The 19,132-nt window shown below is 33.8% G+C and overlaps 1 protein-coding gene across 1 annotated transcript; it reads left to right on the top strand.

The window, feature by feature from the left end:
* The first annotated feature begins 1,176 nt into the window (after nucleotides 1–1,176).
* LOC102805676 (solute carrier family 23 member 2-like) lies at nucleotides 1,177–17,963 on the top strand. Its single transcript, XM_085495559.1, has 10 exons — nucleotides 1,177–1,328; nucleotides 1,702–1,787; nucleotides 2,236–2,309; nucleotides 5,786–5,970; nucleotides 11,512–11,632; nucleotides 11,867–12,017; nucleotides 12,296–12,546; nucleotides 14,416–14,545; nucleotides 15,683–15,778; nucleotides 16,187–17,963. The coding sequence occupies exons 1-10, from the start codon at nucleotides 1,177–1,179 to the stop codon at nucleotides 16,366–16,368; spliced, it is 1,428 nt and encodes a 475-aa protein (XP_085351685.1). The 3' UTR covers nucleotides 16,369–17,963.
* Nucleotides 17,964–19,132: the final 1,169 nt, after the last annotated feature.

Below are 19,132 nucleotides of genomic sequence, written 5' to 3' on the forward strand. Positions count from 1 at the left end.
TTACCATGTTATGTAGTGCATCTATCATGTTATTTAGTGCATTTACCATGTTATGTAGTGCATTTACTATGTTATGTGGTGCATCTATCATGTTATGTAGTGCATTTACCATGTTATGTAGTGCATTTACCATGTTATGTGGTGCATCTATCATGTTATGTAGTGCATTTACTATGTTATGTGGTGCATCTATCATGTTATGTAGTACATTTACCATGTTATGTAGTGCATCTATCATGTCATGTAGTGCATTCATCATGTAATGTAGTGTATTTATCATATTATGTAGTGCATTTATTATGTCGTGTAGTGTATTTATCATATTATGTAGTACATTTACCATGTTATGTCGTGCATCTATCATGTTATGTAGTACATTTACCATGTTATGTAGTGCATCTATCATGTTATGTTGTGCATTTACCATGTTATATAGTGCATTTATCATGTTATGTAGTGCATTTACCATGTTATGTAGTGCATTTACCATGTTCTGTAGTGCATTTACCATGTTCTGTAGGGCATTTATCATGTTATGTAGTGCATTTACCATCTTATGTAGTGCATTTACCATCTTATGTAGTGCATTTACCATGTTATGTAGTGCATTTACCATGTTATGTAGTGCATTTACCATGTTATGTAGTGCATTTACCATGTTCTGTAGTGCATTTACCATGTTATATAGTGCATCTATTATTTTATGTAGTGCATTTTTGTAACAAATATAGGCTGTATAGAATGTTCAATATATTAAATTTTCGCCAGTGTGATTCCCATGAGGGCATATCCAATTTAGTGTCCAGTGTGGAACAGTTTGTAACTCTTAATTGAGATTTTATAGTAGAATCATTCATATAGCCATCTAGCTAATTGCCAGTGCAATCTGACAATGCTAATCAGTGATTCGTTAGAGCAAAGTTCATGAACGAATCCCTATTATCTGTTAAATGGTTTTAGTTTTCAAACCTAAACAGTTCCAAAAAATAGCAGCCTTGGCTAGCAGATCTGAAACTTACCTCATTCTACCTATCTAGGAACAACTATAAATAACAAGTAAAAATGAAGGAAACTGCCAATAATTAAAAAAATATTGAAAATGATCATAGTTGTATTTCTTGAGACACTGATTTCTATGTTTGTATGCTATGTATTCGATTACAGCAACTGTTAACCATGGTCGGTACTTCATTGTATTATCCTTCGCTTCTTGTTGGTTTGTTCTGTGTGGAAGATGACATAAAAGACGACGTGTTCGCAATACTCTTCAGTGTCATTGTGTTTAGTGAATCAATTTCAACATTTTTACAAGTGACATTCGGATCCAGGTAAGAAATCGTTGATTGACAAACATCGCTGTCAGTTACTTGGCCGGTACTATCATTCTCACAATTTGATATCGTTTTCCTAGAATTGAATTATATTTCATTATTCTTTTCTAATTTTATCTATTGAACGATTATATTTGCTGCTCATTTATCGGGCTTGAATAAGCGCGTCAACACAGTAAGAAACGGTCACAAGAAGTCTTTTGACAAATCACAACGACGACTTCAAGATGTTGACATAAATTATATTGTACTTACTGGTGTATTTATTAATTGTATATCAATTGCTCATTATGTAAGAGTCATTTTAAAGACTAATATTAACGGGGATTGTGTGATATACCATCAATTCATGAACGTTATATTATTTCAGACTGCCAATTGTTCAAGGAATTAGTATTGCCTACTACATTCCTGCAATCGTAACAATGGGTTTACCACAATGGGAATGTGTTCAAGGTACGTAACTCGAGTGATGACATAATAATAAAAGAAACCTATTTACCGGCCATTTTGAGACCATAAGGCCGTTGTTTATTGGTTTCTGGATTAGTCTGACGTGTCTGCTCGTATGCAAGGGCTTTTTTTCCGTGCAAACAACGCCCAAGGTGGTCGGATTTCGTTGGCAATGGCTTAAAATTATCGAAATGAATCGTTTGGCTAGAGAAGTGTGTGATTGTTTTACTGTTTTATGAGAAAAAACACGTTTCATAACTGTTGTGTTAATGTACGAGTCACCATGTTTTGCATATGTTGTTTACGCCGTATTGACCCATTTGAACACACAGGACAATAACAAACGTTATTTAAAGAACAGTGATCAGTGTTATGTTCACTCACCAAGTATACCGGAAGTCCTTGAATTATGTTTATTTTTATGTTTCGTGACTTATTATTGGTTTTATAGAAACTTTTGTTAATGGGTCAATCATCATGACTAATTTATCTGCCACTGTTACTTGGGAAGATAGGGCACGTGAGGTGAGTACCCGCGTGCTGTAAATGAGATTGTACAGCAAACATGATTATATTGTCTGCCACTATTGCAAGTAAAATTAGGACACGAGACTCAAGTATTATTCTGTGACCATCTTAAATATAAGATTGCGATGTAGTTATATAACCTATATATGTTATTAAGATTTTTAAAATGTTAAAATCAGATTGAATAACAAAATGAAATTTGGCACAAAATAAATAAGTGTTGTATAACTTCCATATAATGTCATGTAATGAAAAAATAATTTTAAAGGTAATTTGCACATTGAGGTAAAACAATGGCGTAATTTTCTTCATTATTGAAAATAGCCGATATTACGAAAAGGTGAAGTTCCAATACTACCATATTTTAATTGTTTTAATTTCAGTATTCTCAGGTCTTCCATAATGTATAACAACATCAACAAGTTGGCATACCACTAATTTTTACAATAAAAAAATGACATAATCTTCATCTTTGGTTGATATTCAGGTATACAATTTCACTTTTCAAAAATATCATGTGATATATCAAATGAAAAACGTTGTAGAATTCAATTCTGAAATAAAATCATGGATCAGTGGAAAATTTTGTTAAATGATGTCATATTATAGTAATATTTTTGATTTCTTTTAAAATTGGTCATGCTTGTAATTTCATTACAGGTCAAATATAGCTGAATTGGCGACAAACACAATTTTAATTGCTAGAGAACGTGTTTTAATTGCAATCAAGTAATCATATAATGCTTATATTGCTTGAAAGAGGCTCCCTGAATGGAACCAATGTTAGACCAATGCGAGTAATCATGATATTGTAATCCATTACATGTTATTGTAATCCATTACATGATATTGTAACCCATTACATGATATCGTAATCCATTACATGATATTGTAACTTATTACATGATATTTTAATCCATTACATGATATTTTAATTCATTACATGATATTTGTAATCCATTACATGATATTTTAATTCATTACATGATATTGTAACCCATTACATGATATCGTAATCTATTACATGATATTGTAACCCATTACATGATATTGTAATTCATTACATGATATTGTAACCCATTACATGATATTGTAACCCATTACATGACATCGTAACCCATTACATGATATCGTAACCCATTACATGATATCGTAACCCATTACATGATATTGTAACCCATTACATGATATCGTAACCCATTACATGATATTGTAACCAATTATATGATATTTTAATCCATTACATGATATTTTAATCCATTACATGATATTGTAACACATTACATGATATTGTGACCCATTACATGATATCGTAACCCATTACATGATATCGTAATCCATTTTATTACATCGTAACCCATTACATGATATCGTAACCCATTACATGATATCGTAACCCATTACATGACATCGTAACCCATTACATGATATCGTAACCCGTTACATGATATCGTAATCCATTACATGATATCGTAACCCAGTACATGATATTGTAACCCATTAGATGATATTGTAACCCATTATATGATATTTTAATCCATTACATGATATTTTAATCCATTACATGATATTGTAATTCATTACATGATATTGTAACCCATTACATGATATCGTAATCTATTACATGATATTGTAACCCATTACATGATATTTTAATCATTATATGATATTTTAATCCATTACATGATATTTTAATCCATTACATGATATTGTAACCCATTACATGATATCGTAATCCATTACATGACATCGTAACCCATTACATGATATCGTAATCCATTACATGACATCGTAACCCATTACATAATATCGTAACCCATTACATGATATCGTAATCCATTACATGACATCGTAACCCATTACATGACATCGTAACCCATTACATGATATCGTAATCCATTACATGATATTGTAACCCAATACATGATATCGTAACCCATTACATGATATCGTAACCCATTACATGATATTGTAACCCAACACATGATATTTTAATCCATTAACATGATATTGTAACCCATTACATGATATTGTGACTCATCACATGATATTGTGACTCATTACATGATATTGTAATCCATTACATGATATCGTAATCCATTACATGATATCGCAATCCATTACATTATATTGTTATCCATTACATGATATTTTAATCCATTACATGATATCGTAATCCATTACATTATATTGTAACCCATTATATGATATTTTAATCCATTACATGATATTGTAACCCATTACATGATATTGTGACTCATCACATGATATTGTGACTCATTACATGATATTTTAATCCATTACATGGTATCGTAATCCATTACATGATATTACAATCCATTACATGTTATTGTAATCCATTACATTGTATTTTAATCCATTACATGATATTGTAATCCATTACATGATATAGTAACCCATTACATGACATCGTAATCCATTACATGACATCGTAACCCATTACATGATATAGTAACCCATTACATGACATCGTAACCCATTACATGATATCGTAACACATTACATGATATCGTAATCCATTACATGATATCGTAACCCATTACATGATATCGTAACCCATTACATGATATTGTAATCCATTACATGATATTGCAACCCATTACATGATATCGTAACCCATTACATGATATCGTAATCCATTACATGATATCGTAACCCATTACATGATAGTGTAATCCATTACATGATATCGTAACCCATTACATGATATCGTAATCCATTACATGATATCGTAACCCATTATATGACATTGTAACCCATTACATGATATTGTAACCCATTACATGATATTGTGACTCATCACATGATATTGTGACTCATTACATGATATTTAAATCCATTACATGATATCGTAATCCATTACATGATATCGTATTTCATTACATGATATCGCAATCCATTACATTATATTGTAATCCATTACATGATATTTTAATCCATTACATGATATCGTAATCCATTACATTATATTGTAACCCATTATATGATATTTTAATCCATTACATGATATTGTAACCCATTACATGATATTGTGACTCATTACATGATATTTTAATCCATTACATGATATCGTAATCCATTACATGATATCGTAATCCATTACATTATATTGTAATCCATTACATGATATCGTAATCCATTACATGATATTATAATCCATTACATGTTATTGTAATCCATTACATTGTATTTTAATCCATTACATGATATTGTAATCTATTACATGATATTGTAATCCATTACATTATATTTTAATACATTACATGATATTGTAATCCATTACATGATATTGTGACTCATTACATGATATTTTAATCCATTACATAATATTGTAATCCATTACATTATATCGTAACACATAACATGATATTGTAACCCATTACATTATATTGTAATCTATATTGCATCATAACACAATCAGACAGGTAAATATGGTACCACATACTTCACAGATTCAAGGATCCGTCTTGTTGGCTGGAGTCTTTGAGATGGTTTTTGGCTTCAGTGGCCTGTTTGGATTTCTGATTCGCTTCATTGGCCCGCTGACCATAGCACCAACTCTTGTTATGTTAGTATTAGATGGTTTGGTTCCAGTGACACTGAGATACTGTAGTACACATTGGGGAATTTCTTTCATGTAAGTATATTATTATTATTATTATTGTTGTTCTTTAAGTACTGGCGGCTGCAAATTGTTGCGTTGTTATGACAGAACGATCTACTACGAGCTATTGATATCAGATCATTGCCCGACAAATATTTATGGTGTTCCTATACGTAAGAACAAACCTTGGTATAAGCGTACTAACGTTTTTATACAATATCAGGTAAACGAATAATGATGATTGTTTTCAAAACAGCTCTACTTTATTTAACCATGATCATATTCAACTTTTTGACAAGACATAATATCAAACGACATTGTTGAAGCAGGCTCCAAATTATTCGGACTGCCCTGTAAGGGGGATACTTTTTCCCATGTTACATACTTGACAAATAAGTGTAAGCAGTACAAGTCCACTTCCCATTAGAACAGGTTTGTCTCTGGTGTAAAGACATGAGATAACAACATAATTACATCCATATATAACGATGGTAACAGAAAGCAAATACAAGGCATACAATATTAAAAAGAAAAACTGTTTTGTTTATTCGGCAATATTCACATTCGATTAATATTACTCCATTTTTTATTTTATAATATACACAATGCAAGGGATATGTACATATGCATTTTTATAATATTTAGAACACAAATACTACAAATATGTGCACTATTGTTACGTTCTTACTCTTTTAATTTCTTTTAAAATTTCATTTTGTGTTTTATAGTTAAAAAGATATACCTCGTCCACGAAGTATCTTTGAATATTCTTTTGTTTAATTATTCGTGCCTTATATATTGCAAAAGCAGCTACTGATATGATAAGATTAAATAGATCTGACTCATGCCAATCTTTTTCAAACCCAAGAATGTTATGTCTAAACTCTATGCGCAGGTGACGACTCCCCCGCTTTAATTTGGATTTTTATTTGTTTTTTATAATGTCATATCATTGCAATGGCATTGCACTTTGAAATTCACTGTATTGTGTAATCCATTCCTTTTTATTTGCAGGTTTATTTAATAGGGAATCCACTTGTATAAAGTCACCATCTTGAAATACTTCTTTAATATAAAAGAGTCCAGAACTGATCCACTCTTTATAAAATACTTTTTTATGTATTTATTACCCCACAGTATTTTTTTGCTAATCATTTCAAAGCTTTGTTAATTTTCCTCATTTAATTCATACCACCTATTCAATATTTCCCGACGAAATTCTAGTAGAGTTTGCGTTTTATAATTCAGACCCGCCCTGATTATAGCCCCCAGAAGTCATGGAAATAGCACTGAGCGATAGTAGCCCACGTTTCGTTTCTCCTTTTACTAAACCTATCTATCCAGGAGCAATGTAGTGCCTTTATCACTGCCTCGGCATCCACCATTGTAATCCCCCGTTTTCAAAATTGATTGCTATTTGCCTTTTTACTTTCCCACTTATTCCAACCACAAGAATTCATAACACAAATATCACGTGACTATCTTTGATGCAGTATATGTAATTAATGGCATTATAAAAAAACTTTTAGCACTGTAATTTTACCAAAGACTGACAAGAATTTTTTTTCCAACAATTCTAATTTTTTCTCTATTTTTTCTAATTTTGATTCCCAATTCATTTTTTTCTGTTTATTTCTTGTTTAATAGGGCTTTAATAGCTTTTTTAGCCGTGAATTAGTCCGTCCTGTTTTTCCACCCACTGAGATTTAAACCTTCTGTTTTTTTTTACTTTATTTACAATATTCATCAATTAAATTCAGTACTGCTAAATCTATACTATTACTCATGTATATTTTTGTGTCATCTGCAAACTGACTAATCTTAATAGCACGCACCTTCTTGCCAATTTTAATTTTTAAACCTTTAAAAAGTTTTTTTTTTATGATTTGTGAAAGGACCTCAACAGCAACTAAAAATAATAATGCTGAAAGTTGACAGCCTTGCCGAATTCCTCTTTTTATATCAAACTTTTTTACCAATTTACACAGGACTCTCTAAACCCAAATTCTTCTAAGACAGTCAACATAAAATTATGTTCCACAGAGTCAAATAAAATTATGTTCCTCAGAGTCAAAGGCTTTGTGGAAGTCTAGAAACAGAATAGCACCCTCTATCTTTTGTGTAAACCGGATTACGTCATTTATGAGACGCACATTTTGCCCAATATACCGACCTTTCATGTACCCAACCTGATCGCAATTAATTACTGTAAAACATGTTGAAAAAGCGACATGCAATTTTAGCGAATCGTGGTAAAATGACGCAATAGCGAAATGTTGATTTAGCGAATCTCTCTTGTCACTGTTGATTTCCTGTTTTCACAATACTTGTCTGTCGCGTGCCACAACAAATGCACAGTTATCACCTCCATAAAAACCATTTTGAATTTAAAGTCATTAGCGAATCAGTTCTCTCGCTAATTTCGTGTTTTACAGTATGGGTGGCAAAACTTTACTAAGCATGCAAATCTATTCTTGGCCCCTTTTTGTAAATTATTGTTATAGTTCAGAGTATTGTGAGTCCGCCAAACATTATGTACATTAAGGGGCGGTAGTCGTCGTGCCACGCATGCGCGAGATATATGGATCTCATAAAAACAAAAATGGCGACTGTTGCGCAGATCAAGGAGTATCAAGCTTTAATTGGGTGTTTTTCAGGTGATTGGAAGGTATCGAAGGATTCGCCAGCGGTAATTGGTGCAAGTCGTGATTTCCATTAGAAAAGCGTAATGGATTGTGGGATAATCAATAAATATCCACTGGAATGTCATTCAGTCCAGGGGTCTTGTTTATTTGTTTATTTTCATTTTCAACACTGTCCAACGACATGCTCCTAAGTAACGAGGCCTTCACACTCTTCTGCTTCATTAAAATTTAGTTTGCTTTTTATTTTAATCTTACTGAGATAATTTTGTATTTTGGTCTCTAGAAGTATTCAACTCCTGGTAAAATTTCACTTCCTTTCGCAATATTTCTTCTGGATTCGTTATTATTTTACCATTTTTCATTAACTTGCTTGCCTCTATATATTTTTTTTCTAATCCCCAAAAAACACACTTGATATCACCTCCCTGCTTATCTACCTTTGTTTCAGTTTCTCTTAATTTATTTTCTAAATTTTCCTGTTTTTCTCTTGCTAATGTTGTTCTATTTTTTGCATATTTAATTGTAACTTCTCGAATTTTTATCTCAGCAATGTCCAACAATTTTCGTTTGTCAGACATTTTTTTTTAATTTTAATGATATGGCATTATGATCAGCTTTAATTGCTGGGCTAATGTCTGTGGATTGGATGACTGACAATAAATGTGACGATATCAACCAATAGTCTAATCTGCTCACAATTCCCAGTGTTACTTGTTTCCATGTCAACTGTGTTTTTGTCAGGTCCAATTCCCGCCATATATATTATGCAACTTGAAGGTATTGATCAAAGTGAAAGGTTTTTTTTTTTGTTTTGACAATCTTAGAGCTAGTGCCTCGCTTATCTAAACTAGGGTCTATTACACAATTAAAATCACCCCCTATAAATAGATTACCGCTTTCATTTGCATTTTTTCTGAATCCAACTTTTTAGCGTTACAACAAAGTTTCTCGTTCTTTAAAGTATTTAGGTGCATACACATTAACAAATGTTAATATATCTCCCCATATTCCACATTTATAAGTAACTTTCTACCATCATTGCTATGTTTTAGGTTTATAATTTTCCCGTCTAATTTGTCCTTAATTAATATTGACACCCCTCTACTATGTCTTGTGCCAAACAATTGAAATATTTCCCCTTCCATTCCCTATTAATAATATCAACTATTTTCTCAATCCAATACGTTTCTTGGAGGCATATTACTATTGCTTTCTGGTCATTGCACCATCGCAATATTTGACTTCTTGTATCTTTACCTCTTAGACCTCTACAATTCAGAGACAAAAGATGTAAGTTCTGTGATATAATTTACGTTTCTACGCTTTCTACTTCTCTTTCTTTTTCTACCTCTTCTTGTTTTACTGGCCATCCGTGCTCTGCTGTTTTTCTCAATGACGTCACCACTGTCATTATTTGATGCAACACTTTCATTATCTGTTGATGTACTTACGTGTTTTCGCTTCATATCTATAGTTGGTACTGTGTCTGTGTTATCTGTGCGTGTAGATGCTAGAGTCTGTAATCTTGGTTTGACTACGTTAGCATTGTTTGCTGTACATGTAATATGATGTTCTGCATATGTATCAGTATATATTCTTGATTCACGTTCTATTTCATTAATTGTAGTATTATCATTCTGTGTTTTTTCACTTTCCAGTCACTCTTTCATTTCACGCAAAATGAATCGTTGTTTGTTTTTTGTCTTTCTCAATATAATAATATCGCCTGAAATTCACTCATTTCAACTTGTCAGTGAGAGGGTGTAACTTGCTGTAGTGTATCCACATATACAATACGGTCACCATTATCAATGTTGGTCAGCTTGCAATCAATCAGCCATTTGGCGCGCATGATCGTTCGTACCTTCATTCGAAGCTCTTCGAATTTCTGGTGTATAACACCGTCCCCAACTGACAAAGGGAGGTTTCGTACGACAGTTCGATCACTGAATTCTCTCTGGGCTGAAATATATGGGGTTTCGTCATATAGCACTGCTTTCTTACCATGTAGATTCAGCCCTTCTGTTAATAAGATCAGTGGATCTGCACTATCATTCACATATGGTCTCCATAATCCTCGTATTCGTTGTATTCCAGATATACCTTCTAGTTGAATTACTTCAGCCATGGCTTTACATAACTCTGAACAATAAAGTAAATGTGCATCATTATTTAGAACATCGAAATGTTTCAGAAACACCGCTTTTACATTGCCAGTGTCCGTATATTTATTTCCGCTTAACATCCCAGTAATAGTTTTAATTATGCAACCATTGCTTGACGACATTGCTATGCTAATGTATCAATCTTTTGAAAAGTTTGAATACTCGATCTCGTTCCCTCATACTTTTCAAAGTTCCGTTTTTCTTGTTTCCACACCTTTTATTCTTTCAGTATCTCACATCAGCGTCTTGTCTGGTTTATCAACTATGTTTCGTAATACTTGTATTTTCTCTATCACAGCAGATATCTCTCTGATCACTGTAAAAAAGATTGTAACAAAGCAACTACACTGTTCCTTGGTACAGCCTCGCTTTCGATCTACAAAATATAATTATAAATAATAATACTCCTGGAAAATAAAACTTCGCAGTATCCATTTTTGATGCACCTGCTATTCGCTGTTATATTGTGTTTTATGCAGCTCAAATATTCAAAATAAGCCTGGCAAGTCATTGGCATTATTGGCAGTGGAAATGCCTAATGTTGTCATGGATGACTTGTGGTTAACTAGAATTATATCCTTGCTGAATTTAGAGTGTTTGTAGGAAGAATTACTAGATGCACTCAAATCATCGACTAAACATTTATAGTAATATATCTCAAAAACAAACACAAAATTATCGGCAGCTTTGTCAGCAGGCACATAAAATAAAACAATTTATAAACGTTTGTGGTTTAATTATTATGACTCTGTTTTATGTTTCAGGGCGCTGGCGCTGACTCTGTTGTTTTCGCAGTATATGCGTAATATTAGAGTCCCATATGCATCATGGACTAGACAAAAAGGATGCCATAAAGAAATGGGTCATGTCTTTTCACTTTGTCCGGTGAGTGAAACCTTCTGAGTTCATTCAATTAGCCGCGACGAAACGCCTTTGTGGCGTCGAAATAGACAATTCTGTTTGGTTGTGTATTTCAGCCAAATCTATTTAGTATTGACTTACATCCAGGTTGACTCAAGGTCGGTATTGTATATATTAATTATGTTTGATTCCATGTATGCTGGGTGAAGCATGTAATAGTGAATATTTCACCAATAAAATACACATGCTTTTGTACAGGTGATACTTTCAGTTTGTATAACGTGGTTCCTGTGCTTTACTATTACGGATGTGTTTACAACTGACTCAAGTGATCCTAGTTATCTAGTCCGAACTGACAGAAGTGATGACTTGATAAATACGTTGCCATGGATATGGTTTCCGATACCATGTGAGTTACACTACATATCAATTCTAATTCATTATGCCAACATTTTTTAAAATACTTCTGTCTAAGGTTAAAGTAATAACAATTATACCACAGTTATTGTTGACTCACATAAACTGTTTTTAAGTACTGGCAGTTCGGTACATATCACAGAAAGTACATTCAATGCATGATACTTTGCATTTAATTAATCAAATCATTGTTTGTATGTATCAGTCTTTGAAAGTTAATGGAAACCATGGAGACTCAATTGAATGCAAAATCTGTTCTCATTTGTTTAGTTAGATGGGGGTTACCAACAGTAAGTGTCGCTTCATTTGTTGGCATGATGTCTGCAGTATTTGCTTCTACATTTGAATCTCTCGGTGATTATTATGCCTGCGCACATCTAAGTGGGGCGCCACCACCACCAGGTCATGCTGTCACTAGAGGAATTGGAGTAGAAGGCATTGGCGTCATTATCGCCGGAATGTGGGGAAGCCTGGGAGTGACGTCATATTCCTCGAGTAATGGAGCAATCTCAGTTACAAGAGTTAGTGTTTCTTCATCCATATTACTATTATTATACTTATATTAATATTTAAGATAATAGTATGTAAAATTAATTAAAGTCAAGAAATTCAGAAAAAATATTACTTTTATGAATAATATTGGTAATAGCAAATTGATGATAACAATACATGTAATTGATTGGTGATACCTTACTGGGTAATTGAAAGGCGTTAATACGAATTAAAATGTGAATGTTAGTTGAAGTGACGATAGCTGTCTCAAAAACGTCTTTTTACTAACAAAAAAATATTGGTTGAAACCTGTTAATTATAAACGGAAATATAGCAAAAATATAGCAAACGGAATCTCAGACGGAGCAATAGCTGAAAACAAACATACCACTGTCGTAAACCATTATCATTCTACCTTTCTACTTGAAAAGATTGGTGGTGATCACGTGATCATACGACAAAAATGCGATGGTCACTTGGTTTCGCGCCATCTCAATACCTGACAACGAAGGTAATCTCCTACATGGCGTACGTATGAATTATTTACAAAACAAAACACGCACACATGCCAGGCAAATTCATCGCTTTTTTAAACTAATAATGATTTAAATTTGTCAATGTTCGATAACGTCTTGGTCTTTCAACGTAGGCCTACCATGTTTCTAAAGTTTGTAAAACTGTACGCTTTTGTTTATTCATGCACATTGCTTTTATCCATTCTTGCTTTATCACGAAAATGAAACGCGCCTCATTCGAAAATTATACTAGCGCATCTTTCGTTGCGGGAGTATGTCGGAGATGGGTTCGTGGTGGGGGTTTATTTTGAGAGAACTCTTCATACTTCTTACCATTATTTTTATCTATATTTATTACATTATGTTGTCAGCCAGCATAGCTGTCGTTTTGTTTGATGTTTGGTTGTTTTTACCTGTATTTGTTTGTTGTGTATGTTTGTGGATAATAAATGCACACTCCTCTGGGACTGTGACTATTGTTTATATAGTTTATTTGAGTTGTCTCTAGCATCTGTGTATAAACACTATTTGTGCATAGTAAATGAACCATGGTCTGTAACCAGAATCCAAATAAGTGTGAGAATGTACGTTTAGACGTCTTTATATATTTTATAACCCACTTACAAATATAAATCACAAAATGTGCAATCAATCAAACATGAGTTTGAGCACCATCCCTCAACACCCGGTTAAGAAACGACTTGACATATATTCAAACCCGAAGGTCGCATTGGGCTAAGCGTTCGCGCACACTTCGTTAACCCGTACTGAGGGCCTGGTCTTAAAATCGGTTCAGATTTTACCCGTACTTAGCATTTCTTAGCACATGCTAAGTCGCGGCGTTCACGCACGTTTTCTTAGCACGGGCTAAGAAATTTGACCTCTTAGCCCGTGCAAAGAAGCTGTGCGTGAACGCAACTATTGTCGATATGCGCGTTTCGGTGTTTATCTTTTTAATCCCCCGGTATCAAGTTACCGGTGATATCGCAGTTGCGTCTGATATAAATTAGCATATGGTATGACGTAATTTCACTCACAACTCTTTGCGTGAACAAGATGCACAGAACCTTCTTTGTTTTTGTTTTGATTACGAATAGATGTACTCTTTAGATCCTGAATCGTGAATAACGTCTAATGAGGATTATGTTGATTTGGTGATAGAGAACAACCTGATAACAGTTCAGAAGTGTTGAGGGATGATGATTTCAGACAGTTTTCACCCTTTTAAATATAACAACGAAAAGTTGTATTTTCAAATGTCAAACCAATTGAGAAATTGAAGCATATTTAGCAGGTTTATCGTGAGATCGTTTCAACTGAATTGACATATACATATAATTTCTGTCAATGAAATTTATTATTGCTTGTTTTTAAATTATACAGGTTGGAAATCGTCGTGTAATACAATGGATGAGTCTGATTCTTTTCTTAATGGCTATTGTTGGTAAACTTGCAGCCATTATTGCATCGATACCAATTCCGATAATTGGGGGATTACTGTGGATCACCTCTGGTATGATAAATCAACTTTATTTTTCAAATTATTATATAAAATCATTTACAAACGTATTTTACCCCATGTCAATATTTGTATTTGTAGCAAATTGACAGGTTGGTACTAATGTATGCAACATTCCACAAAGTAACTCCGGCGGAGGTATCTTATCAATCGGGCCTCGTGTTCAATTTATTAGTCAGTTTTCATAAATTCATGTATATTCTATATACTATGGTAAATGAAATGATGCATACTTATGGAAGCTTGCTTAATTCTCAGGGGGGTCACAATTTAACTTTAAGACAGATAGCTACTCTTGCATTTTGACATTTTTGCTTCTAATATAATTTCACATTGTTTATACTTTGCGATGAGATGATAATCAGTATTATTGAATTATATATAAATATATATATATTACTACAAATACCACAGACGGTAACAAAATGAGACAGTGAAAAGGGGTAAATAATAATGGTAACAAAGTGGACATTTATATGGTAATTTGGTATCTTACTTTCCACTAGGTACAATTATAGCCATAGGCGTTGCTAGCCTACAACATTGTAATATGAATTCTTCAAGAACTTTGGCAATAATTGGAACAGCTATTATGACTGCTTTGATTGTACCTCAGTATCTAACCTAGAATCCGGAGGTCATTGATACAGGTACATTGCCACTTTATTAGTATGCTATGATTTCATACACTATTCAGTTTTGAGGGATATGCAAATAGAACATATGAACCGTGATAATTAAAAATATTGTTTACAGTCGTCACACATATCATATGTGTTTTCCCGAGTCTCAGAGTTTCGTAGATTCAACGATAGAGGTGTCAAACACTGAATACTAATATTGTACTACAAGAATATTACTGAGCATATGTGTAGGAGAATTTTTTATTGAATGAATTTGATATGATATTATGAATATAATATTGTGGCACTATTCGCTGAACTAAATGTATGTTTTTCACGACAATAACAATATATATGTATTCTTTTCTAATTTAATACTAAGCACATAGTAATATTGTTTCACAGTTAAATCGATGATCCTATATCATTAATATCAGGTTCTGCTGCAACACCAGAATTCAAGTATTCTTTTCATTATATGTAAAATGTAAATAATTCTACGTTTCAGGAAATACCAACGCCAATCAGATCATAAATGTAATATTACGTAATGGAATGATTATAGGTGGTTTAGTTGGCTTTATACTGGATAACACAATACCAGGTAATATATTCTACATGCGATGTGGTGCGATGAGGTGAGGTGAGGCGCAGTGTAGTGTAGTGTAGTGTAGTGTAGTGTAGTGTAGTGTAGTGTAGTGTAGTGTAGTGTAGTGTAGTGTAGTGTAGTTTAGTGTAGTGTAGTTTAGTGTAGTGTAGTTTAGTGTAGTGTAGTGTAGTGTAGTGTAGTGTAGTGTAGTGTAGTGTAGTGTAGTGTGGTTTAGTTTAGTTGTCATGCACCAAACTTTAGTACTCGCACTTTATGCCTTTGCCTGCTGTTTTTGTATTTTTGGAATTTTAATTACAACTCTAATCTATTTAAAAAACAATGACGTGGATTTGCATTTCACATTGTTGTTTCACGTGTGTGGTTATATAATAAGTTTTCACATTTTTTCTTCTTTATTATCAGGTACGCAAGAAGAAAGAGGTTTGATAGTATATCGTAAACTTGATGCAGAAACAATTAAGAAACTTGGTTTACGTGGATCGATGACTTCATACGACTTGCCATTCGGTATGTCCTATATCAAAAAATGGAAATGGACCCGTTACATACCTTTTTGTCCGACGTTCCTGACGAAAGACTTCTAATTTATACAAACCAAAGGCTATAGAGAATCTTCTCTATAGTCTTTGTACAAACTAACCCTGTTGTAGAACGATGCAGTGGATCGATAATCATATTACTCAGTAGATGACATTAACAAAATGTATATTGCCCAAAGTTAACCTGTCCGCCCTTGTCTGTCGCGTCGTGTCGATTGCTGGTTCAACCCTAGTTGTCCGCTCACTCAACAAGAACAAAAAATTGAACATAAAATAGTTCAAGCAGGTCCTTAGTGCACGTAAAAACCCTTAAAGGGCGGTAGTCGTCATGCCGCGTCCTGTTCGATATGGGACTCATAGCGACGTATACAGCGCGTGTAAAATACATTGTTTTTTTACATGAAATTCGAACACGCGCTGCGCGACGACCACCGCGCTTTAAGTTGCCGTACGACGACTAGAACCCCGGGCGTCACTCTATATTGAAACCTTACACCATGTGCATTTTTGCTGAAAAAAACAAAAACAGGCCCCCTACAGCTGGTAGCACATTGGCAAACCATACCCGCCATTGCGGACGCAATGTAAATTTAGTACCCTCTAGAGCAGACATATTGAGGGAAAAAATCCCGGTGAGAAAGTTCGGGCGGGCGTTTGAGGCTTTGTCGGGGCTATAAACGAGCAATAAATCAGAGCAATAAACGCTTTGGCCAACAGGCGAAAGATAGTGTTTTTTATTAATGACAATGTCAAGACAATGCCAACCTAATGCAAAGACAATATAAATTAATAATGTGTGTTTTAGGTTACTTTTCTGGGTAAAACACTAGTCACACTCTTTACACTGGTATGGCTGCTCACCAGTATGTTATTTCCAAAATCAGCTGGTATACACGTGGTCATAATAAAATAATTGCGATATTTACTATATGGGGGTATAGGGTATAATAGTGAAGAGACAAGTTGTGAAACGCGTTTTTCAGATTCCTACAAATCAGGGAGAAAATACCAATCTCTCACAGTCAAACGATCCGTTGAGGCTATAACAAACAAATTCGACTGAATTCCACGATTTTGTGTGAATAAATCCCTTGTATACGAACACCCAATTACACGATGAACATAAAACCCTTTTTAGGGGTGTTTGAAACCGAAATTGTCATTCCAGCTCTGAAGCCAATCAGCAATGGCCTTACAGTTAGATGACAATTTCGGTTTCAGATACCCCGGGGAAAGTGTTCTATGTTCAAGAGATTTTTCCACACAAAAACGACGAATTCGACCGAATTTTGTTAGCGGTTAGCTTAATATAACCCAAACGGATCAAACTGTGACCTGATGCGAATATTGATACTGAATTGTTGACACTGTATGCATGTGTTTTGTTCTTCATTCGCACCTGTGTTGTTTTATTATTTAATAGTTATTCCTTCATTCATTATTGATAACACTGGCTTTGTTAAGGAAAAATTAGTTGATTTTTTTATTCATTGAGGGACTTATTTAAGCATTTGAACTCAAAATCTAGCTAGCTAAGATTAAGTTTTATTTGTTTGATATATTTTCTGGGTTATCCTACATCAATTATTGTTTATTTTACTGATTCAGAAGTGGATTATATTAAAGATTGTTGACTCGAAGTTTATGTGTGCGCCGCCTGGTTTTGTTGCTCCTACTTCTAGTCTTGGTAACTATATCTACAAACCACATATTGTGCCATTGTACCGAGCGTCAAAATGTATATTTACCTTACACATTTGTCCCACTGTATCAACGATCTGTGAGGCTCTGTTAATGGTATGTTACAGGTGTCCATCGATATTATTTCATACAATATTTTAAATGAAGCCTTCACAACTTGTGCCGTGTCAGCGTTTCGTTGTTAGAATGCGTAACTTTTAATATTTAGGATTTGTTTATTGTCACAAAATCGTATTTAATAGCTTATTAAGTTGTGCTTCAGAAAAAGCTGGCACATTCATAACCCGAAATTAGGTCACAGTGACCTTCATAAGCCTTATTACCGTACGTATAATCTGATTTTCAGGTCAGGTCGTTATCGGTTAGTTCTGATAAAGAATTTGCCCTTTTCCCATCCAATGAGTGGCTGCACTAAGGCAATCATGTCTTGTTATTTCGCAGTATTCGTAAATTCTACGAAATGTGAGTCACGTGTTGATCTCACCATACTTTTTACCCAGTGTACCGAGTCGAGTGGGCGTATTAAAACGTGGTTTACGTTCAGCGTTTTTTCAGTTAGGTAGAGGTTCGAAGCAACGTGCATATTCAAGCACTGGTGTACTGACCAACTGGAACAACCAAGGATATATGTAAGTAATGCCATGTGGTCACTCGGAATAGGCAAATAACAATCATACCAATGTCGTTTCGTCCAAACCTCGTTGTCTCGTCTTGTTCGAAACAGTATTGGGATGAAACAGTGTTGAATCTAATTACCAATCCACCTCATGATTCCACGAAATTTGAATGAAACGACATAGGGAGAAATAATACTCAGTGAAACCCGGGGCGAAACTACAGGAAACGAAAGTGATGTTAGTTGGACGCGCTACCTTTCGACCAATCTTTATATCCGGGGCAATGGTTCATACGTTATTTTTCCGTACTTTTTACAGTGTGACTGTATAAATTATAACATTTTCAATTTCTAACTTTCAAGTTTAAATTAATACATGTGGTTTATGCAAATGAGAAATTTGCTGATAAATTTCCTATAGTAATGATGCTTTTTTTTTCTCAAATGAAGGCACGTGACTCGCTAATCTGACACAATTATCAGTACCTCCAA

Source organism: Saccoglossus kowalevskii, chromosome 22 (genome assembly GCF_978046115.1).
Source record: "Saccoglossus kowalevskii chromosome 22, keSacKowa6.1, whole genome shotgun sequence".
Classification (NCBI taxonomy): Eukaryota; Metazoa; Hemichordata; class Enteropneusta; family Harrimaniidae; genus Saccoglossus; species Saccoglossus kowalevskii.

Excerpts from the sequence above, each read along its gene's own strand:
- LOC102805676 (XM_085495559.1), top strand. The coding sequence starts at position 1,177 with ATGGTCGGTACTTCATTGTATTATCCTTCGCTTCTTGTTGGTTTGTTC. Across the intron at positions 1,329-1,701 it reads CAAGTGACATTCGGATCCAG|ACTGCCAATTGTTCAAGGAA; the intron begins GTAAGAAATCGT and ends ATATTATTTCAG. Across the intron at positions 12,547-14,415 it reads GAGCAATCTCAGTTACAAGA|GTTGGAAATCGTCGTGTAAT; the intron begins GTTAGTGTTTCT and ends TAAATTATACAG.